The 24,059-nt window shown below is 36.4% G+C and overlaps 1 protein-coding gene across 3 annotated transcripts in view; it reads right to left on the bottom strand.

The window, feature by feature from the left end:
• Positions 1-24,059, bottom strand: part of DIAPH2 (diaphanous related formin 2) — a 938,294-nt gene that overhangs the window by 883,619 nt on the left and 30,616 nt on the right. For 2 of the 3 annotated variants that reach the window (XM_051827762.2, XM_051827761.2), the window contains exon 2: positions 2,372-2,404. The exons of the other annotated variant lie outside the window; for it this stretch is intronic. In XM_051827762.2, coding sequence (XP_051683722.1) covers positions 2,372-2,404 — 33 coding nt within the window. The remainder of the gene's footprint in view (positions 1-2,371; positions 2,405-24,059) is intronic. 3 annotated transcript variants of the gene reach the window in all.

Below are 24,059 nucleotides of genomic sequence, written 5' to 3' on the forward strand. Positions count from 1 at the left end.
CTGAAATATCAAAATGACACTTATTATACATCATTATTATCTTTCGACAAAATGTTACTTTAAGCAGCAAGCTCCAGTTAGAGATTGTACTGTGTTGAGACCATAAAGCAACTCTTCAGCCTCAGAATCTGGTAGTGAAAATCATGCCTCAAAAGTAAAATTTAATCTCTTGTCATTTCCGTTTTACAAAGTAGGTGAAAAAAAATCTAGGATCAAAGTTCCACGGTTGTTTCTGGAAGAATGTGTCTTTGGTGGAACTTAAGAATCATGAAAAAAAAAAAAAGAGTAAAGAAAATAAAAAGAACTACTGATATCCAATTCTAAGAGAAAATTATGATAATTTTTCTGTTCCTCAAACTGGCAAAAAGTGTGACAAATATATGTGGAAAATTTGTCAGTGCAAGCCAGACAGCCTGGTTTGAATCCAGGCTTTGCCATTTACTAGCTAAGTAACTCTAAATAAGTTACTTGGCCTATAACTATCTTTTTATTTTTAAAACAGGGAAACTGATATTACAGCACAGGTTTATTGTCAGATTTAAAAAATTAATAGCTTACTGTGGTTATTGTTTTTACTATAATTAGCATTATAGTACTGTTACTGTTTTTACTATAATTATTTTTCCCCAGCTTTTTCTTCCCTAAAAAGTAAGGCCACTAAGGAAGCAAAAAAATAAATTAAAAAAAAACTTTTGCATGTACTTGAAATGTAATATAAATATAAATACCTTAGTCCTACAAATACTATTATGAACAACTTGCTATTTTATGAATATTGACTTTGAACCATTGATTCCATGTACAATCTCTACTAATTAGCTTGCTATTTCACATACAGTGAGTTAAGGAATTCAGGTGCATGTAAACAGGACTTTCTATTTTAGACCACAAGACAGGAGAAGTCCAAAATTAGTAATGTACATAAAACTGAATGCAACTCAGTTTTATTCTGGTTTCTGTTAGGAAGCACATGCATGGCATTGTCTCACATTAAACAAGCAGACATGTTAGATATGAGGACAGGGCATCTTCACTGTCACATTACCGGAATCGTTAGAAATTACTTCAACCATACAAAAACACCAAAGATGTTATTAACCACAGCTTATGTAAAATTTCATTGACTTCCACAGAGGGAATATATCTTTTATTTTATTGATTCAAAGAATACTTTCCTTTCAACTAAAAGGTACACTTTGAAAGAAATATTAGCAGTCTTAAGAAGCTTATTTAGGATTACAAAAACGATTTGAGTACATGATTGTTTACAAAGAGATTATATAAATCATAATACTTTGGAGCTGGTAAGAAACTTGAAAAATCACCCAGACCAACTCCTTCATTTAACAGAAAAAGTAACTCACCTAAATTCAAAAGCCTCTGGCTCTTATCTCAGTCTATACATTAACTTAAGATTCATTCATTCAAATGATTTTGAAGTATATTTTCAATTTTTCTTTTAATATTTTAAAAGAAATTAAGTTGGTTTAGATATGTACTCTGCTTTCAAACCCAAGAAAAAATTAAGTAATCCCAAATAAGCTGAGTATACAGTCAAATTTCATTAAAAAATATGGTGGACATGAAAGCATTTACACATGCAACTGGCCATTAAATCAACATATCTCTTTCTCTCCATTCATATCACTTAATATTTACTTTCACAGTAATAGCTAATAGCTTTTCTACTGAGAAAAATACATATTGATCTACCACTATGTCCTTCATTTGCATCTCTGATTTCAATATGTCTTGGAAGGAAAATGAAGTTAAATAACATGCTTTCATCTCATTAGCGCATTAAACACTATTTTACATTATTTGTAGACAGGTAATTTCACACAGAAAATAATTAACACTCCTTAAGATACCATTTAGAAGTTTAGCTATAAAACAGCACATTTAAATTTTGAGTCCAAAATTTTTGGCAATTATTACCATGATAGACTCGGCTTGAAAATATTTAAAGTTTTTAGATTTGATAGAAAATAACTGACTACATAATGAACTTAATTTCCTTTCTATTTCAAATTAATTTCCTTCAATATTAATGCTTAATATATTCACAGTTAATTTATTGGCCGTCAATAAAGAAAAAATTCATATTTACCAGAATCTAGATTTACTTACGGATTGTAAAGAGCATGTGATTTAAGTATATATTAGAATAATAAAAGAAATTTGTTGGAATTTTACACAATTGTTTTGCTAACATTCAAAAAGAAGTCACTGTAATGAATCATTTCATTGTACTATACATTATAAATATCTAGACATTTTATATCTTACATATGTTGATGCTTTAATGTCCACCAATTTTAATAAAAAGGCAACATGCATAACTAATAACATGCTGCTAATACCACCTTACCACATCATCTGCCAAAGTTTTTATTTGAATGTTCTATTAAAATCAAAGGAAATAAACAAAAAGAAGAAATACCAATCAGATAAGAGAATTCCATAGTTCAAACAAGAAAATAATTGAATGATTTTCATTTTTTTAATTTATCATCTGCAAATAATAAGAAAAGAAAATTCAAACATATATACATTGCATTGTTTACAAAAGAAAAGAAACACAACTTTTCAAAAATTAAAAATGAAAGTTTGGTGGAGGGTGTCTATTTTTTAAAAAATATGGCTCCCAAGGTCCCAAAAAAACAGATTTGGATCAGACATAAATACCACAGTTTTCAAATACAAGAAAAGATACATCAAAATCATAAGTCCTTGAAAACTTTTTCAAAGTTCTATAGTGAATAATCATGCTTTCAAGATATCTTTAAAAACAACATGTATGATAGGAAAAATGTCACATTAAACAGTAATGAAATATAAATCAGTTTGGTTTATAAAATCAGTGTTAGAATCTGATGGATATTTAAAAGATCTCTTTATAAATATTATAAATAAAGTTGAATTTAATGATTCTGTTAATATATGCTATTTCTCAAACACTCCTGACACTTTTTTTGTGTGGTTTTCCACTTCTAATACTGAGAATTACTGGAAATAGCATTCTGCTTAATAAAATACAGTGGTTTATAAACTACTACATAACATATAGCAGTACCACTATTCAAAGAATTAGAGTACAACAATACTAAAGTAATATTTAACAATTTAGCCATTTTTCATGATTCAGAAAATACTATAAAACCTTACAGTAACTTGTGATTGACATGAAGAGCAGTTCTTATGTTACACAGTCATGCATCTTTTAGCAAAGAGTATATGTTCTAAGAAACAGTTGTTAAGCAACTCTGCTGTTGTGTGAACATTGCAGAGTATACTTAACAAACTAACATGGTTAAGTCACTACACAATATATTCCTATGGGACCATTCTTGTATGTGCAGTCCACTGATGATCAATACGTCATTTTGTGGCATGTGACCATACACTGAGGTGCCATTTAAGCGATGTGATTAGGAAAGAAACAGATATTTTTAAATTGTATGTTGGGAATTGAGTTTAATCCTTCTGCCACATCTTATATATTTAGTTCTAACAGTAGAAGCTGAATAATATGTAGCAACTTGGTCATCCATGCTAACATCTTTTTACTATGAAAAACAGTCTTCTCACTGAAGGAGGATTCCATTATGAGTTTTAAATAAGTAAGAATTGCTTAATCTCAGGAACTCAAGAAACTGTTTTCAAATACCCTCAATCCAATGCTGTTAAAAAGCACCCTCTCCTGGATCAGGTGTGGCAAATTTACTATTGTATGATTAGATCTTTTTTTTACTTTTAATCCATTAATTCCCTCAGGGGTCTAAACTTCTAATCTTTGTACTATGTCTTCATAACATCCTGCTGACACAAACCCCAATCAATCTTTACTGCCTAGGAAAAAGAACAAGGGAGATTATTTATATCAAAATTAAAACCATTTTAGGAAAGATGAATTCACCCTAGGACTCTATTTACTAAGTACTTTCTCTTTAATTTTTTCAGTGTGTTAGAGAAAACTGTTATACACAATGACAAGCTTCATGATTTCCTGTAATGTAAAATCAGAGCAAGAAATGGCAAACTATCAAAAGTGACTCAACTAACTCTGCTACCATATGAGTGTGTGCCCACCCACTTGGTTTTTTGAGACAGATTATACAATTCTTCAAGCAATTCCTGTTTCCTTTCCTTCTCATCCTTTGGGATTATAAACTCAAGATTATAAACATATCTGTGTCTCCAAAGCGAGTATGTAAATTAAAGGAAAATATTATTTGCTTTAGTCAACTGCTCTAAATTATACACAACGTCAGAAACACTTCAGACATGTTATCTCAGTTCAATCCATATTGATAGTTCAATCATGGGGACAGACATAAGAAAAAATTGCTAGTAATATTTCCAACTGGTATTATGGAAAATAAATTGCTGCTTCTTCTCTACCTCCCGCTACTGTCTTTTTTGGAATTAACATACTTTTGGTTCATATTGAACTACCAAATCAGAGATTATTAGAATTGGATGGAATTTGAAATAATATGGTCAAAGCTTCTCATTTTACAATTAAGAGGATAACATTTACGTTAATAGTACCACCTGCATTCCATTTGTCTAGATCTGAGATTTCCTCATTACCTTGGTCTCTTTCCTCTCCTTGATTCTCAAAAGCCTAGCAGCTGTTTGGTGCCATAGTGATCTTTCTGCAGTCTGCAAGTATCTCTGGTTCAAACCACCATCAGCTCTTATCTAAATTTCTGAAGTAACCCCACATAACCTGCCTCCAGTCTCCCTGCTTCCACCTTTCCTCTCCTACGGTACATTCTGAACACAGTAAACACAGTGATATCATGAACACCAAAATCACATCACCATCAGTTCAGAACTCTCCAATGGCTACTTTCCTTTCCAATGCCAACTCAAAGTCATTACCATGGCCTACAAGGCCCTATTAATCTACAGTAAAAATCTGCTTTCATAAGGAACACTTTTCATAAATAGAACAATATGATTTAGAATTCCATGAGTATTCAAAGAAACAAACCAGCCAAATGTGGACTATTAAAATGGAAAATCACTGAGCAGAGAGTTTCAGAAGAAGTGATTTTGGCCACCATATATTAAAATATATTGAAATCACTGTATAAGTTATAATTAATGATCTGTGACAGAACATAAATTATTCCTGTCCCTCAATTATCTTTATATATTTAGCCAAAAAGAGAACACTGTTAAGGAACTCAGGCATAACAACAAAAATAACACCAAAAAGTAAAAAGTTCAGAAAATGGTAAAGAGCTGTTTTTTTACAAAATTAAATCATGGTAATTTTTTTAATAAATGAGTTACACAGAGAGGAGAGGCAGAGAAAGAGAGAGAGATAAAGAGAGAAGAGAGAGAGAGAGAGAGACGTCTTTCATCCAATGGTTCACTCCCCAATTGGCTGCAACAGCTGGAGCTGCGCCAATCCAAAGCCAGGAGCCAGGAGCCAGGAGCTTCCTCCGGGTCTCCCACGTGGGTGCAAGGACCTAAGAACTCGGGCCATCCTCCACTGCTTTCCCAGGCCACAGCAGAGAGCTGGAGTGGAAGTGGAGCAGCCAGTTCTCAAACTGGTGCCCATATGGGATGCTGGCGCTTCAGGCCAGGGCATTAACCCACTGCACCACAGCGCTGACCCCAAATCATGGTAATTTTTATGTGAACTAACCTTTAAAACACATTGTAATATGGTTTTATTAAAACATATTTTCATTTATAATTACACCCATATCTGAAAATAATTTATATAGTTGTATGCATCTCTTTCACATCATACACAAGTAAACATTATGGATTCAACTCTTAGGTATATGTTACAGGGTTACCATGGAGTTAAAAAACTTTTAAAAATGACTCAAAGAAAGTTTATTAGAGGGCCGGCACTGTGGTGTAGTGGGTAAAGCAGCCACCTGCAGTGCAAGCATCCCATATGGGCACTGGTTCAAGACCCAGCTGCTCCACTTTGGATCCAGCTCCCTGATATGCCCTGGAAAAGCAGCAGAAGATGGCCTAAGAGCTCGGACCCCTTCACCCACATGGGAGACCAAGAAGCTATTCCTGGCTCCTGGCTTCAGATTGACCCAGCTCCACCCACCGCAATCATTTGGGGAGTGAACCAGCAGATGGAAGACCTCCCTCTCTCTCCCTCTGCCTCTCTGTAACTCTGTCTTCCAAATAAATAAATAAATATTTTTTAAAAAAGTTTATTATAGTCGCACTCTTGAATTAAAAGCACTCACTAATATTTTAGCAAGTTTTTATTTTGCAAATCTAGTGATAGTGGTCATTATAATAAGAGCATATTAATCATACATACATACTTATGTATACTGACCATATATTTTCACTAAAATCTACTCTGGAAAAGCAATAAGATTACGCATTAGTCAAGCAATCAGAGTTTATTAAACTTCATTGATAAATAAGCTATATTAAACATAATTTAGTATAGTATTATATGAATATTAAGTATAAAAGTATCACTAGAGTCTCAAGCTCTTAAAAATAAGAAAAATGCCTGATGTACTTATAAACTCTAATGCTGAAACTCTGCAATATGAGTTCATTATTGCAAGAAAATTAAGTTTTAATTTTCTCAATCAGGCAGAAATTAACAAAAAGAGCAAGATGTAAAGATTCAACTCTCTTATGGCTAATGTTATAAAGTAATATAATGTTTTATAAACATGCAATTATTCCAGTACCACAGAAATTGGGCAACTAAATTGCATATAATTCAAAAGTCTCATCACTAATGCAAAAACTTAGTTACACTATTTGGTGTTTTCCTCTTTTAAACAAAATTAGTAAACTAGCCAATACAACAAAATGAAAGGTAAATTATTTACGCAGCTTTAAATTTCTTGCTCTCCAAGAAGGGCAGTTTCCATAAGGTACAGAAAAGCATGTTCAATTCAATTGAAGAAATATCTGAGCATCTACTATGCACCTGGTCAGTGCTGCACAGCAGGAATACAATAGTAAATAAAGGCATGCTTTCTTCCTTTATGGAAGTTACAGTCTAGTTGAAGATCAGAGGAATGAAAGAACAATCACAATAAAAAGATTCTGAGAGCTCTGATTTAGAAGTACCCTATTATAACCTCTGTACACTATCCAAGTTGAAAAGCCCCTTGAGGAAGGTCCTTGAGGAAGGTTCCAACATCAATACTGATCTAAGGTTTGATTACTCTGGAGGACATTCCTGCCCAGTATCTGCTCAGATCAGCAGCAGTCACAGAAAGAAGCAGTGACTATTCAAAGGCCTGCTTCTGACTTTCCAGATCCTTTTTTTTTTTTCATTTTTTTAAACTTTTATTTAGTAAATATAAATTTCCAAAGTACAGTTTATGGATTACAATGGTTTCCCCCCCATAACTTCCTTCCCACTTGCACCCCTCCCATCTCCCGCTCCGTCTCCCCTTCCATTCACATCAAGATTCATTTTCAATTATCTTTATATACAGAAGATCAATTTAGTATATATTAAGTAAAGATTTCATCAGTTTGCACCCACACAGAAACACAAAGTATAAAATACTGTTTCAGTACTAGTTATAGCATTAATTCACATTGGACAACACATTAAGGACAGACCCCACATGAGGAGTAAGTACGCAGTGACTCCTGTTGTTGACTTAACAATTTGACACTCTTGTTTATGGCGTCAGTAATCTCTCTAGGCTCTAGTCATGAGTTGCCAAGGCTATGGAAGCCTTTTGAGTTCACTGACTTTGATCTTATTCCAACAGGGTCATCGTCAAAGTGGAAGTTTCCTCCTCCCTTCAGAGAAAGGTACCTCCTTTTTTGATGTCCCCGTTCTTTCCACTGAGATCTCACTCGCAGAGATCTTCCATTTAGGTCGTCTTTTTTTTTTTTTTCCCCAGAGTGTCTTGGCTTTCCATGCCTAAAATACTCTCATGGGCTCTTCAGCCATATCTGAATGCCTTAAGGGCTGATTCTGAGACCAGAGTGCTGTTTAGGACATCTGCCATTCTATGAGTCTGCTGTGTATCCTGCTTCCCATGATGGATCGTTCTCTCCCTTTTTGATTCTATCAGTTAGTATTAGCAGACACTAGTCTTGTTTGTGTGATCCCTTTGACTCTTAGACCTATCAGTGTGATCAATTATGAACTGAAATCTATCACTTGGACTAGTGAGATGGCATTGGTACATGCCACCTTGATGGGATTGTATTGGAATCCCCTGGCACTTTTCTAACTCCACGATTTGGGGCAAGTCCGATTGAGCATGTCCCAAATTGTACATCTCCTCCCTCTCTTATTCCCACTCTTATATTTAACAGGGATCACTTTTCAGTTAAAATTTAAACACCTAAGATCCTATACACACCCTGAACTTTGCAAATCACTAGGACTATTAAAGACAATTCAAGCCCATTCATCCACGTGGTAACCAAGCTTAACATTCTGTTCAGGTCCTCAAATTCCTCATTATAAAGATATTTTGTGTTAGCTAAATACCTCTCCTCTCCATTGTGTGTACTTCACCAAGCAAGCTATCAATAATCTGACTTTTAGACCTGAGCTCAATGTACAGGGGTTTAACTCTAAGATGACAAAAGGAAAACAAAACCATTGAACTATTTACTGCCTATATTTAAAATACTCCAAAACATTTTTTCATCTGCTTTCTAACAGCCAGGGTAATTTACAAACACCTATGCATCATCTTACTCACTGCAATCCTCTATCACCAGTAACACTTATGAATAGATACTAGATAGAAAGGCAGTGTACTAGGCACAAGAGATTTAAAGATACATAACCCAACCCTTGAAGCTCGCAAGTCTAGTAGTTGTGAAGATGAAACTGCAAACATTAAGATCCAATTCTACACCTTCCTTTGCTATTGTTAACATCTCAAACTATCCATTTCATCATTTTAGTAGAGCAATACTTTTGTATTCTTGTAACCATAAGCACACCATCTCAGAAGTGCTGTCAAATCAAGTCTTAAATTTTAACCCTCCAGGATTCTCTGCTATTACAAATTGAATTTTTTTCACCATTTTTATGACAAGAAGAAGTCCCTTTGGGGATTTTCTTCTCACTATGCTCTTTCAGTTTATAAAAAAAAACAAAATGTTTATGCACAAGAGATCAAATATGATATCAAAGTACAGTGCTTAGCTTTTATTCATGAAGCAGAAGACTGTTTCTTCACTGGATTCGTTGTATAAATTTGTCATAACAAGATATGCTCTATCTTCAACAAACTGTCTTGCTATACACTTCAATCTTAAACTGACAAGAGTGGTGATTATGATATGGGGCTCTAGCAGTCTCCTCTCTGTGACAAGCATCATCAGCTTCACCACTAATGGCCAATGGTTCAGGAAATGAATGTTTTATGCTTAGGTCTTTAAAAAAAGTTCGAGCTAATGAACTTTAGGAAGTCACTTAGTATGTGACTTAAGCAAAAACACTGACAGGAATTCATTAGCTTTGTAATAGAAGCTTCTTCTGCAGGTATAGAAATAATGTTTGCTTCAAATTAAACAATTCAACATGGCTGAATAAATGGGACATGGAAGTTCTTTCTTTCTAGTCTATGAATAAAAAGCAATAGAAATGAAAAGGAAAGCTAGTTTTATACAAATACAAATGTTTCAAAGCCCAGTACAGTACTTTATACATAACAGATACCCCTAAATCAATGAACTACCCAAGCAGAGCATAATATTTAATAAATAAATTTTTTACATTCTCTGTTTTTTTTTAAAAAAAAGAAAATATCTGAAGCAAAGATTAATCAAGAACACATCCTATGGCTAACCTTTTATGGTACATAGAAATTTAAGATACAATTCTTTCGGCCGGCACCATAGCTCACTTGGTTAATCCTCCACCTTCGGCGCCGGCATCCCACATGGGCACCGGGTTCTAGTCTCGGCTACTCCTCTTCCAGTTCAGCTCTCTGCTGTGGCCCAGGAAGGCAGTGGAGGATGGCCCAAGTGCTTCAGCCCCTGCACCCGCATGGGAGACCAGGAAGAAGCACCTGGCTCCAGGCTTCGGATCGGCACAGCCCTAGAGGCCATTAGGGGAGTGAACCAAAGGAAGGAAGACCTTTCTCTCTCTCTCTCACTGTCTATAACTCTACCTGTCAAATAAAAAAAAAAAAAGACACAATTCTTTCCTTAAGGAACTTACAACCTAACCAGGGAGTGAAAACTCACCACAGAAAAACAGAATACACAATTAAATGCTAAACTACAACGTTTTGAGATATGTAGCTTCTGCTCCTCTCTGAGCACTATCACATTATTTACTTGTTTGTGTTCTAGTTAGAAAACATGTTCTCATGGCCAGTGCTGTGGCGTTGTGGGTGACAGCTGATGCCTGCAGCGCTGACATCCCATATGGGAGCAGATTCAAGTCCCAGCAGCTCCAATTCCAATCCAGCTCTCTGCTAATGCACCTGGGAAAGCAGTGGAAGATGGTCCAAGTCTCTGGACCCCTGCACCCACGTGGGAGACCTGGATGAAGCTCCTGACTACTGGCTTCAGCCTGACACAACCCTGGCAGCTGCAGCCACCTGGAGAGTAAACCAGTGGATGGAAGACTTCTCTCTCTCTTTGCCTTTGCCTCTCCCTCTCTGTAATTCTTTCAAATAAATAAATAAATCTTTTTTTTAAAAAAAAGAAAACATATTTCACATAGCAGAGACCCTATCTGTCACATCCAGTTTTGAATCTGACACTTAGAATAATAGCCGGCACATAATACCTGCTCAAATATTTGAATGAATTCATCTAAGTACAATAAGGAGTCAGAGAAGATATACATAAATATAGCTTCATTGAGAAAATATACAGAATGGTACCTTAATTGTTGGATAGGATTTGAATAGCCAGAAAGAGGGGAAGAAAGAGAAGTCAGATAAAAAGAACAGTGGTAACATTTTACTTCAGGGAAGTTGAGGATAGTAAACTTATGAAATAAACAGTTCAAGAAAAATGGCACTGAATTTTGAATATGTTTGATAGGGTCAGACAAGGGGCAGTCCTGAAAACGACAAGGAATAGTCTAGACTCAAGTTGACAACCACTGGGGGTCTATTTATTTCCTGATTCAGGAAGAGACATGAGGAAAGTGGTATTTTGAATAAAGCTGATTTCAGGTGGCACAGGTTTACAATCTGATCTGAAACTCTTGAAGCCAGGTATGTTTTTGGAATTCGGGATGTTTCATGTTTCAAAAAGGAATATGGTACACATACCTATGCCATATATTATGAAAAATACCCAACAAAGCCTAGGGTAGCACACACACTCAAATCTATTCAAGGTTAGCAGTGAAACCTGAATGTTCCATGAAACGGTATAAATATACTACCTGCAGTCTCAAGTAGGTTGAGGTTTGTGGCCAAATTATAAAAGTCTTCTTTCAGATTTTAGAATTTCAGAGAAAGGTTGTGGACTTGAAATATTCAGGAAAGATAAGAGAAGGAATCAAAGACTTTAAAAGAAGGCTTTCAGAAATTAGCAAGTTTGGGCTTCTACTTAAATAATAGGTACCATTTCCTGAGAATTTATTACGTGCCAAGCACCATGCTAAGAGCTTTACATGCACTGTCTCATCTAAATCCTCACAATAATCCACTATTCACGAATTTACTGTCTTATTGTGTGCATTAGGAAACCAAGATTTATAGTCATTAAGTCATTTGCCTAAAGTCAAAAAAATAAGAAGCTGCAGAGTTGAGAGCAGCATTAAGGTGTAACTAGAATACATGCTGTACTATAACCTCCACCTATATTCTGATGTCTGCATGCAAGAGTCTTCATCAATATCACAATATTTGTTAGAGCTTGAGCTGTTTTACACCCTTGGCCTTTCCAATTATGCTCTCTGCTCTGCTTAGTGGGCTCACCTCACCCTGCCCCCCTTTTCTTCTTCACCTGGCCATCTTCTACTCATCCTTTCTGCTCTCACCTAAGGTTATACACTTGGTCCTGTTAGTTTCCTGTGGTTCCTAAACATCCCTTCTTGTAACACACTCCAAGTATCAAATTACAATTTCCTATCAATATCACCTTTCCTGTTCTGCTATAAGTCCTCAAAGGTTCATACAAAATGCACATTATAAAAACTATGCATGGATTTCAAATTTTTCTGGCACAAAAATAATCATTTAATTTCATTTTCCCATGAACTTCCTTTAGTATCTTTGTACTGTAAATTCAGTATAGTAAAAACTAGGTCTTTCAAATAAATAAATCTTAAAAAAAAAAAAAAGAGGGGACCAGCACTGTGGCGCAGCGGGTTAATGCCCTAGCCTGAAGCGCCGGCATCCCATATGGGTGCCGGTTCTAGTCCCGGCTGCTCCTCTTCCGATCCAGCTCTCTGCTATGGCCTGGGAAAGCAGTAGAAGATGGCCCAAGTCCTTGGGACCCTGTACCCACATGGGAGACCTGGAAGAAGCTTCTGGCTCCTGGTTTCGGATCGGCACAGTTCCGTCCATTGCAGCTATCTGGGGACTGAACCATCAGATGGAAGACTTCTCTCTCTCTGCCTCTCCTCTCTCTGTGTAACTCTGACTTTCAAATAAATAAATAAATCTTTAAAAAAACTAGGTCTTTCTTGTCCCCACTGTGTCCTCAGGTTTTTGCATTGTTTCTGGAACACCCTAAGCCCTTATACCTGTGTGATGACTGATTGAACTGGGGCAAGGTGGGGAGGGGGAGAAGGTGAGGAGACAGAGTGATCCAATTCTGAGATAAGAGCTTATCCTAGGATGATAGCAATAAGAATAGAGAAGGCAGTTTGTATATGTAATTTTCTTTAAAATTACACTTGTTATTGAAGCAATGTACCCAGACATATGATTGTTGTTTGTATTAAATAGAGTGATTTAAATATCTGCTGTTGTGATTACTATCTTTACAACACACAAATAACCTCTAAGTGGCTTTGATTATCACTCTAGAGATACTTCACCTCACAATGACTTGCCACAGATCTACTCCAAGTAGCTTTTATAAATAACCACATCATTTATTTTTGTGATGTAGCTGCAAAATTAATCTGACAAAACAAAATGATTCACTGCTTTAAAAATTCAAGAGTATAAATTGCCTAAAACTGAAAATTACACCTGAGTTTTGAATAAGGTATTATTATATGATACTTTTCATAGGAAAAATACATAAAAGCCAACCAACGATTTAAGTTAATTTCACTAAAAGTAATTTTAACTGATATTCTTAACTTGCAAATAATTCCCAACTCAGGAATGGATCCTGTCTAAAAGTTGGTTTGTACAGCAACTATTGTGCTCCTGAAACACATGTATACAAAGGCGAAACCTTATAAAAATTGTTTCCAAAATGAAAGGATACCCTCTCCCAGTGGTAAACAAAAACAGCTTATTTGGACTTACACAGGAAGAATTTTTAAAAATAATTAAACATTATAACAAGTAAAAAAAAGCTTGAAAGCTTAAGAAACATGATTATATGGTATACAGAAATTGTTTTAATTTTCAGAAACCTTAAAAGGGATTTGGAAAGAATTTATTATTAATGAAAAAACATTACATTTTGAAAACTTGCTTTTCTCCTGCAATGGGCTTCAGAAAATAGACGCACAAAGATTCTTACGAAATTGTACCAGGAGGGAGTAAAATTAGTATAACATGAGGTCTTGTATATAATATACTACTAGAGAGTTTTCTAGGCTCTATATCCCTATGTTTTATTTATGCCATCATAGGACACAGCTTCAAGAGGGGGAAAATCTAGAACTGAAAACAAATCAGAAAGGATTACTTCAGAACTACCCATCTATAACAGAGTACTTTATTGTAAACCCTCTGGAAGTACATTTATCACAAGCAAAATCTGTCAAATTGATGAGAAGTTTTCTGCCAAAATCCTTGCTGATGTGACCAGCCAGCACAAATGTAAAATTTGTTCTTAGAGGGCAGCACTGTGGCATAGTAGGCTAAGCCTCTGCCTGCAGCACCGGCACCACATATGGGCACGGGTTTGATTCCCGGCTGCTCCTTTCCCAATTCAGCTCTCTGCCTATGGCCAGGGAAGGCAGTGGAAGATGGTCCAAGTCCTTGGGCCCCTGCACCCACGTGGGAGACTTGGAAGAAGCTTCTGGCTTCAGATAGGCCCAACTCCAGCCGTTGCAGCCATTTGGGGAATAACCAGTGGATGGAAGACCTTTCTCTCTGTCTCTCCATGTCTGTCTACAGCTCTATTTCTTAAATAAATAAATAAATAAAATCTTATTTAAAAAAGATTGTTCTTACTGAATAGTTACTTGGATTTTCTTCTGCCTTTCCTTCTCCCTCTCAGCATGGCCAATGAGAATATTCTAATTTAAAGAATATACAAAGCTATAATAATAAAATAATCCCAAAACTATCCTGTGTATTTAAAGAATTCTAAGAGGACGGCGCTGTGGCATAGTGGGTAAAGCCACCGCCTGCAGTGCCATCATCCCATATGGGCACCGGTTCACGTCCTGGCTGCTCTACTTCCAATCCAGCTCTCTGCTATGGCCTGCGAAAGCAGCAGAAGCTGGCCCAAGTCCTTGGGCCCCTGCTCTCATTTGGGAGACCTGGAAGAAGCTCCTGGCTCCTGGCTTCAGATCAGCTCAGCTCCAGCCGTTGAGGTCATCTGGGAAGCGAACCAACTGATGGAAGACCTCTCTCTCTGCCTCTCCTTCTCTGTGTAACTCTTTCAAATAAATAATCTTTAAAAATATAAAGAATTATAAGACAATTTTATCTGAATTTTTACAATAATCAAGAATAAAAATAAATTATCTTAAATGAAAATATCTTAATTGTGTGATAAGGCCAAATCTAGATGGCTGCTTACTGGAGAGAGACTGAAAAATATAATCACAGTGTCTACCAGTTTAAGTAATAAACTGTAAGGTTCTCGTTAGCAGTAAATTTCTATTTCTATGCTATATTTCCACTAGAATATGATCTATTCTTGAGTTAAGTACTTTGATATGTGAAGCCAGAAGTGTGCAATTTTGACTAAAATTGAAAAGGGCATTGTAATAAAGAACAGAAAAGGAATAGATTTATCACATAATCAGAGAGAGAACAGTTGGGAGGAGAACATTTGGAAATTGAAAGAAGCTATATATATGTAGTTTTTATGAATGAACCAAGTACAGTCAAGAAAAGAATTACCAAATTACTATTGAGCAAAATAAAAGGAGACTGCCAGATTGAGATTAATATAATTGCTGAGTAGGCAATTTTGATTTAAATCCAAGAGATTTTACCTGGAGCCTAATCAAGAAAGTTCAAAAAGTTTGGATCACATTCAACCAAGACTAGGTGTTCCAGGGGATGAAGGAAGGGAGAAGTAAAAAAGAATCCCAATTGCTTTCACTATATCTAGATCTTCCCCTTCTAATTTACCATCTGATAAAACAAAAATCCAGACTTAAATAATTCAAAGGGCCGGCACTGTGGAGTAGCGGGTAAAATTGCCACCTGCATTGCCAACATCCCATATGGGTGCCGGTTCATGACCTGGCTGCTCCACTTCTGATCCAGCTTTCTGCTAATACACTTGGGAAAGTAAGTCCTTGGGCCCCTGCCCCTGTGTGGAAGACCAAGAAGCTCCTGGCTCCTGCTTCAGATAGGCCCAGCTCCAGCTGTTGCAGCCATTTGGGGAGTTAATCAGCAGATGGAAGACCTCTCCCTCCCCCTCCCTCACACCTCCCCCTCTCCCTCCTCTGCCTCTCTGTAATTCTTTCAAATAAATAAATAAATCTTTAAAAAATATTCCAACAATGACTTTTAAAAACTAGACAGTAGACAATGAAGGTCAGTGATATTTGAAACATGATAAACAAATAATCTGAGCCCTACAATTGCCTAACCATACTGTCTTGAGAGACTTTATAGGTCATGTCTCAGAGAGAAGGCACCCAGGCAGAGTTCTGTGGACACTATGCATTGGGTTGAGCATTCCAGAACAGGCTGCTACAGTCGAGGAGACAGGCAGAAAGGAGAGAGCAACATAGCAAAGACCTCAGGAGATGTGCAGTAAAGTCCACTCTGAGTATTTAACAGAGTACTGATTGGCATGTGTATGCAAGGAAACTAACTAAAGATAGGGAAAGAATCATCCAAGAGGCTAATAAAGAACACTATTGATACGGGATAATTCAGGTAGCAAGAGTAAGGTCAGGAGCTGGAAGCCACACCTCCCCTGCCTCCATATAATCTTATCAACTCACCTGTCAATCAGATAGATAACCACTTCCCCAGGATGCACTTCCCCTTACCTGGGACCTGGAAGTGGCACCAGGTAAACATTTCCCTTTCCAGGTTCATAAGAAGCTGGGTAACGGGACGCGTGCTCTCTCTCCACATGGACGCAAAGAGAGCAGGGTATGAAAATCTATCTCTTTTCCTTTCCTGGGCCATTCTACCTGAACAATGCCCACATATGCGTGGATGTTTTCCTCAGGTTGTAAATAAACTTTATCATGTTGCATGTCATGTTTATGCCTGTACTTAGAATGCTTCTCTCAGTAAGAGACAAGATCCTGGAATAGGAATTAGGCCCAACTTAGTCCACAATACTATTACCTGGCACTCACACAAAAGCAGAAATAAAACCTCATAATTAATGAAGAAACCTCGTAATTAATGAAGAATTGGGTAGAGCTCTCAGAAGCCTCTCTACTTAGTAGTGGGGAATAATTAACCCTAGATTAAACCTTGTGCTGGCCTTGCCAAATAAATCTTAAAAGCAAGACCCAAAAGGATCAATTTGTTTCCAAATAATTGCATCCCAGAACAAAGCTCTAAAATAATTATGGGAATACAAAAAAAATCCAGCAACCAACTAGGTAAAATTCAAGAAATCTGATATTTGATCAAAGATGAGAAGGCATGCAAAAAAAAATGACCTATAATGAAGGAAAAATCAAATCAGATGTTAAAATTAGCAGATAAAGACATTAAAAGTTATTTTAACTTTATTCCACATGTTGAAAAAATTAAGTAGAGGAAAGGAAGATATAAATAAGACCAACCTGAACTCTTAGAGGTGAAAATCACAATGTTTAAGTAGAAAAATTCACTAGTTATGATTAATAGCAAATTATGCATTGCAGGAGGAAAAAAAGAAGTGTGCTTGAAGACATAATGCTATAGAAACCTTCCAACATGAAACACAGAGGAAAAAAGAAACAAACAAATAAAAAATGAAGAGTGTCAGTGATATGGGGCAAGTTTTTAAATAACCAAACACATGTATAATTGAAATCCCAAAGGAGAATGGAGTACAAAATAATGGCCAAAATTTTTACAGGTTTGATTTTATGAAAAAAAAAACTATAAACACACTTATCTAAAAATTCCAATGAACCCCAGCATAAGAAATATAAAGAAAATTAGGCCAAAGCATATCTTAATCAAATTACAGAAAACCAGCGATAAAGAGAAAATGTTAAAAGTAACTGGAAGCAGAAAAGATACATTATATAAAAAGACAGAAGAAAAACTATGCTGACACCAGTCAAAAGAAGATTAGGTTGGACATATTAATACTAGGCAAAGTGGATTTCACAGCAAAAATTATTACTAGGGATAAAAAGGGTCATTTCATAATGATAAAGGGATCAGTTAATCAAGAGGATATAACAATTCTAAATACTTATGCCTGTCCTAAGAGAGCTTCAAAATACACGAAGCAGAAACCAATAAAACTGCAAGGCAAAATAGACCAATCCACAATTATAGTCAGAGACATTACTGTCCCCTCTCAACAGAAAGACAGAAAATCAGCAGGAATATGAAGGACTTGAACAATACTCAAGGCAACAACAATAGATATTTTTCTTTCTTTAAGATTTATTTATTTATTTGAAACTCAAGAGTTACACAGAGAGAAGGAGAGGCAAAGAGAGAGAAAGAGGTCCTCCATCTGCTGGTTCACTCTCCAATTGGCTGCAACGGTCGGAGCTGCACCGATCGGAAGCCAGGAGCCAGGAGCCAGGAGATTCTTCCTGATATCCCACGCAGGTGCAGGGGCCCAAGGACTTGGGCCATCTTCTACTGCTTTCCCAGGCCACAGTAGAGAGCTCGATCAGAAGTAGAGCAGCTGGGACTCAAACCAGCACCCATATGGGATGCCAGCACTGCAGGCAGCGGCTTCACCAGCTATGCCACAGCACCGGCACCCCAATACATATTTTTCTAAAAGCATATGGTACATTTACCACAAATTCTCTAAAAGTACTGAAGTCATACAAAGTATATTCTCTGACAAGAGAATTTTATTAGAAATCAAAACCAAAAGATTTCTGAAAAGTCCCAAATACTTGGAAAGTAAGTGATATACTTCTAAATAAACAATAGATCAAATAACAAATCAAAAAAGAAATTAAAAGGTTTTTGAAGTAAATGAAAATAAAATAAATATATCAAAATTCGGTATATGCCACAAAAGTACCACTAAAGGGGAATTTATAACAATGAATGCTTATATTATAAAATAAGTGAGTTCTCAAATCAATGACCTTTAGCTGCCATCTTACACAAATAGAAAAAGAAGGGCAAATGAAACCCAAAGTAAGCAGAACAACCAATGTAATAAAAGTTAAAATTGAAATAATAAAATATCAATATATTATAGAAAAATCAATAAAACCAAAAGTTGGTTCTTTGAAAATATGCATAAAACAAAGAAAAAACAAAAAGACGATCCACACCTTGGTTTCACTGGTGAATTATATTAAATATCAATTCTACAGAAACTCTTCCAGAAAAATGATGATAATGCAGAATGATTCTTGGTTTGGGGGTAGGAAAGAGAAGAGTGGGACTAGTTAACAAAAGGCATACAAAACACTTTGGAGGGTGAAAGATATGTTCATGTCTTCATTATGGAATGGTTTTGTACACATGCAAAATTTTTAGAAAGCTGTACATGCTAAAAATGTGCAGTTTATTATGTCAATTATACTTAATTTAAGCTATTTAAAGAGACAATTGAAAACCACATACCAGTAACCAATTTTTCTGCGTTTACAAGATGTGAAACTAAAATATCTTTTTGCTTCTTACTTATTAAACTTATTTGGTGAAACACTGTCTTTTTATTATAATATAAATTTAAAATATGTTATCTCAAAAACTAAAAAGAGAGGGGGATAGAGGGAATATTTTTATATTCTTAGAATTTTAGCTATAAACTTTATTGAATCTTAAAAATTAATCAAAAATTTAAAAATAAAAAGGAAAAAAATGAATGTATTTTAATACATCAGAATGCACATATTCAAATCATTTATTCCCTTTTTTTACTTCTATTTATTTTTTGAAAGGTAGAGTTACAGAAAGAAAGAAGAGACAGAGATCTTCCATTCACTGGTTCACTCCCAAATCGCCACAAAGGCCAGGGCTGGGCCATCTGAAGCCAGAAGCTTCTTCCAGGTCTCCCACATGGGTGCAGGAACCAGAGAACTTGGGCCATCTTTCACCACTTTCCCAGGCAAATTAACAAGGAGCTGGATCAGAAGTGGATCAGCTGGGGCATGAACTGGTGCCCATATGGTATGCCGGCACTGAACGTCACAGCTTAACCCACTGCGCCACAGTGGCAGCTCTACTTGTTCCCTTTCAAAAAATAATAAAACCTGATTACTATTGCAGGCACTCAAATAAATGCTAGATTCAAAAAAAAAAATTTTGACCATGAAACTGGCTTTTTCATTTCTCTCAGAAAACTAGTTCTGGGGCAGCTGTTTGGCCTAGCAGTTAAGAGGTTGATTGGGATTCCCATGTCCCACATCAGAGTACCTGGCTCTACCTCCTGATTTCAGCCTCCTACTAAAGGAGACCCTGGGAGACAGTGGTGGTAACTCAAGTTAATTGGGTTCCCACCACCCACATGGGAGTCCTGCATTGAGTTGCAGCTCCCAGCTTAGTTCCTTGTTGGCCATTGTGAGCATTTGTAGAGTGAACCAACAGATAAGAGCTCGCTCTAATGTCTGTTTCTCTTTGCCTCTCAAATAATTTCAAAACATAAAACTAGTTCTGCCTATAGCTCCCAAATATTCCAAAAAGCATTTGGAAAAATAGTGGCCACATCAGATCAAAATAGAAACAAATTCCTTATCAAAGAACTGTGACTAGTATCTAGTGACTGTATCAAAGAGAACATTTTGTGTAAAATTTTGTGGGCTTATTTTAGAGCCTGTCTATCATTTGTAATCTGCAATTTTTTTAACACTACAGCAAAATATGAGGATGCTTCAAAAGGTTCATAGAAAATTGAATTAAAAGATAACTTTATTTGGGGGCAATAACATTTTGAAATCCATGCACAATTTTTCTATCATGTGCATTTTCCATGAACTTTCTTAAGACCCTTTCATGTACATGGATTTCAAAATTGTTTGCATCAAAATAAACATCATTTAATTCCATTTTCCCTTGTACTATCTGAAATATTCTTATGGGTTTTCACCTAACCAGATGACTAAAAAAGTTGTATGGGTGATTCAGTTTAGAGAAGAAATACTCAGAGTAGACAAAAGGGTTTAGGTAGTGCCTTTTGTTTTGGGGGCAATGTAAGACAAAAAAAAAAAAAAAAAGGTTAAGCCAAAAAACAAATACTGTAATGGAAGCATTCTATTCTCATGTTATTATGTTTATGAAACAATTTCTATGATAATATTTCTACCTTCAGTTATGTTTAAATACACATTAGGTAGCAGTCACTCCCTCCAACCCTAATCCTTTCTCATCAATAATCAAAAATGAAGAGATTTTTTCTTAATTACCTGTAAAATTTCTTGCAAAATACCCTAGTGTAGGTCATTGAAGCTTAAAATAGAAATAAAGATGAGGCAAAGTATCACATTACATCTCAAATGTGCCACATTTCCTCTTAACTATGACTGCTTAACTCCTATGATGACAGAGAATAAATTTTCACTGCCTAATCAATATTGACATCTGAAAGCATATATAACTCAGCCATAACGAAAGAAGTATTACAGTAAGTGTCCCTAGAGTATGACTTTCAATGAGATTGGACTCCATTAATAGTTCTCCCTAAGTCAAAATCTTTGTTCTGAAGTTCACTGTCAATTGCGAGCCTTTGTGTTGCAGAAAAATGAATGATCTGAATATCTTGCTACCAAGGTATTTTTTTCTTCTGGTTAAAGAGTAATTATACAATTATTACAAATAAACTGCAGTCACTTCTCAGCCTTTTGGTTAAGATCAAGTATAAAGAAACTGCATGCAAGTCTTCACTAAGATTTAAATTACATATTTTCCCATGCAATATATATTTATCCTATAAGAATGTAAGTAAAGTTTTATTGTAGAGATGTTTACAGACACAGAACTTTCCAATTCACTATTTAACCAATAATTACACTTAAGAAAAGTCAAGAAATATCTTTTGTTTGATAGCACCACACTTTTCAAAAATAATAACCTAATATTGCTCCTGGTAGATCAATAGCCATCAGGAATCCATTCACTTGAAAACACACTATTTGGAGTGGGCATTTGACATAGCAAATAAAATGCCATTTGGAACTCGTAACCTTATATTGGAGTGCCTGAGTTCTAGCCCCAAATCCATTGATTTCAGCTTCTAGCTACCATGCACCTTGGAGATAGGAGACCAGGAAAAGCACCTGGCTCCTGGCTCCTGCCATCAGATCAGCGCGGTGCGCCGGCCGCGGTGCGCCGGCCGCAGCGCGCCGGCCGCGGCGGCCATTGGAGGGTGAACCAACGGCAAAGGAAGACCTTTCTCTCTGTCTCTCTCACTGTCCACTCTGCCTGTTAAAAAAAAAAATGCAACATAATAGAAAGAACAATATGAAATGGTTACAGAGAAGATGACAGACTTCAACATGAAACAGTAGTACTAAGTAGTGAAATGATGTGGCGACAGCCACATAAGAATAAAGATTAGAACCAACTCTCCCTTTCTATAACCTCTTTGTAATACATCTGCTTATTTAGGAGGGTTCAGTATTACAAGAATTCAATATCTAGCTGGTTAATCACTTTAGTTTATAAAGGATATTACCCATTTAAAAATCCTAGGTTTTTCATTTTGTTTTACTGCAGACTTGTTTTCTATAGAAAGTCCACCTTAATTATGTGTGAGAAGAGAAAATGTGAGCAAACATTATGACATTTGAATAGACTGCTGCATCTAAAAACTAATCTTGAAAAATAGTGCAGTAGCAGGGCTAAATGTTATTTCAGAACATGAAAAAACTAAAAAGAACTTTTTAAAAATAATACACATTTTCTACTTCACATGCTATCTCTGATATTTCACCCATTTGACCAAACATCCAGCTAGCATGGTAATACATAGGTATGAAATCATTTTGTATCACCAACTTATTTACCACATATACAAATTCTAATACTATTATTCAAACTAGTTGCTAATTTTACCCGTTATCCAAGGGGATGGGTGTTCTGGAGGGTTCAACTATGTCGTCAAAGATTGCCTATTGTTAGGCCTTCAAATTCATTCTACAAATTCTCACAAAGTATTAGGAGAAAATGGAATTTTCTTTATTGTCCATCAAAAGCAATCAATTCAAGTTTATAACTGTGAGAGAGAATGTGGCAGATAGGAGAGAAAAGCAGCAATCTGCCATGAAAACTGTGATATGATATATGTGATATTCTACATATAAACTGTAACCATTTTACTAGTATATAAATGATGGTTAAAAATACCTAAGGCAGGGCTGGTGCTGTGGCGCAGCGGGTTAACGCCTTGGCTTGAAGCGCTGGCATCCCATATGGGCGCCAGTTTGAGACCCGGCTGCTCCACTTCCGATCCAGTTCTCTGCTGTGGCCTGGGAAAGCAGTAGAAGATGGCCCAAGTCCTTGGGCCCCTGCACCTGCGTGGGAGACCAGGAGAAAGCTCCTGGATCCTGGCTTCGGATCGGCGCAGCTCGGGCCATTGCGGCCAACTGGGGAGTGAACCATCAGATGGAAGAAGACCTCTCTCTCTCTCTCTCTCTCTGCCTCTCCTCTCTCTGTGTAACTCTGACTTTCACCACATATTCAGTAAAATAAATAAAAATTTAAAAAAATTCCTAAGGGGTGGAGTGGCACTTGGGCTAGTGTTTAAAAAACACCCAAGTGCCATATCCAAGTGCCTGTATTCAATCCCTGCTTCAGTTTCTGATTCCACCTTCCTGCCAATGCAGACCCTGTAATTGAATCCCTGCCACCCACATGACAGACCTGGCCCTGCCCAGGCAGTTATAGGCATTTGGGGAGTGAAACAGGAAATGGGAGCTATCTGTCTCTCAAATAAATGAAAAGTTTTAAAAAATAAAAGGTCAATGGTTAAGCTAAATCATTTAATATATTTTTATTTATATTTATAAGATCTTATGTACATTTAAATTTAATTATACATATAAAATACTTTGATAAAAATAAAGATCTTTTTCCAAAAATGACATAAGAAAATGAAGAATGGGGGCCAGCGCCATGGTTCACTTGGTTAGTCCTCTGCCTGCAGCGCCGGCATCCTGTATGGGTGCTGGGTTCTAGTCCCGATTGTTCCTCTTCCAGTCCAGCTCTCTGCTGTGGCCCAGGAGGGCAGTGGAAGATGGCCCAAGTCAATCTAGCAAATATATTCATCTATCCTATTCTGAAGGTGAAGCCAGATCAGAATATGGCTAGGCAGTCTCACAGAATGATAGTTCATTTGCATTTGAAAAGTTATTGTGACATGGGTATGATTCCAGAATCCCCTTACCAGACTTCTTTTGTAAATGATATTTAGCAACCTTCCCTACTTAAAAGAAAAAAAAGAGAGAGAGAGAGAGAAAGGGTAGACTTTATGACAAATCAGGTTAAGCATCTGCCTGGGATACCTGCATCCTATACCATTCCATATAGGAAAGCTATATGGATATTCTGCTACCAGATATTCTGCTACCAAGCCAGCTCCCTGCTGATGCACCTGGGAAGCAGCAGATAATGGTTCAAGTGCTTGAATCTCTGCTACTCACTTGAAAGACCAGGGGAGAGTAC

This window comes from Oryctolagus cuniculus, chromosome X, assembly GCF_964237555.1.
Source record: "Oryctolagus cuniculus chromosome X, mOryCun1.1, whole genome shotgun sequence".
NCBI lineage: Eukaryota > Metazoa > Chordata > Mammalia > Lagomorpha > Leporidae > Oryctolagus > Oryctolagus cuniculus.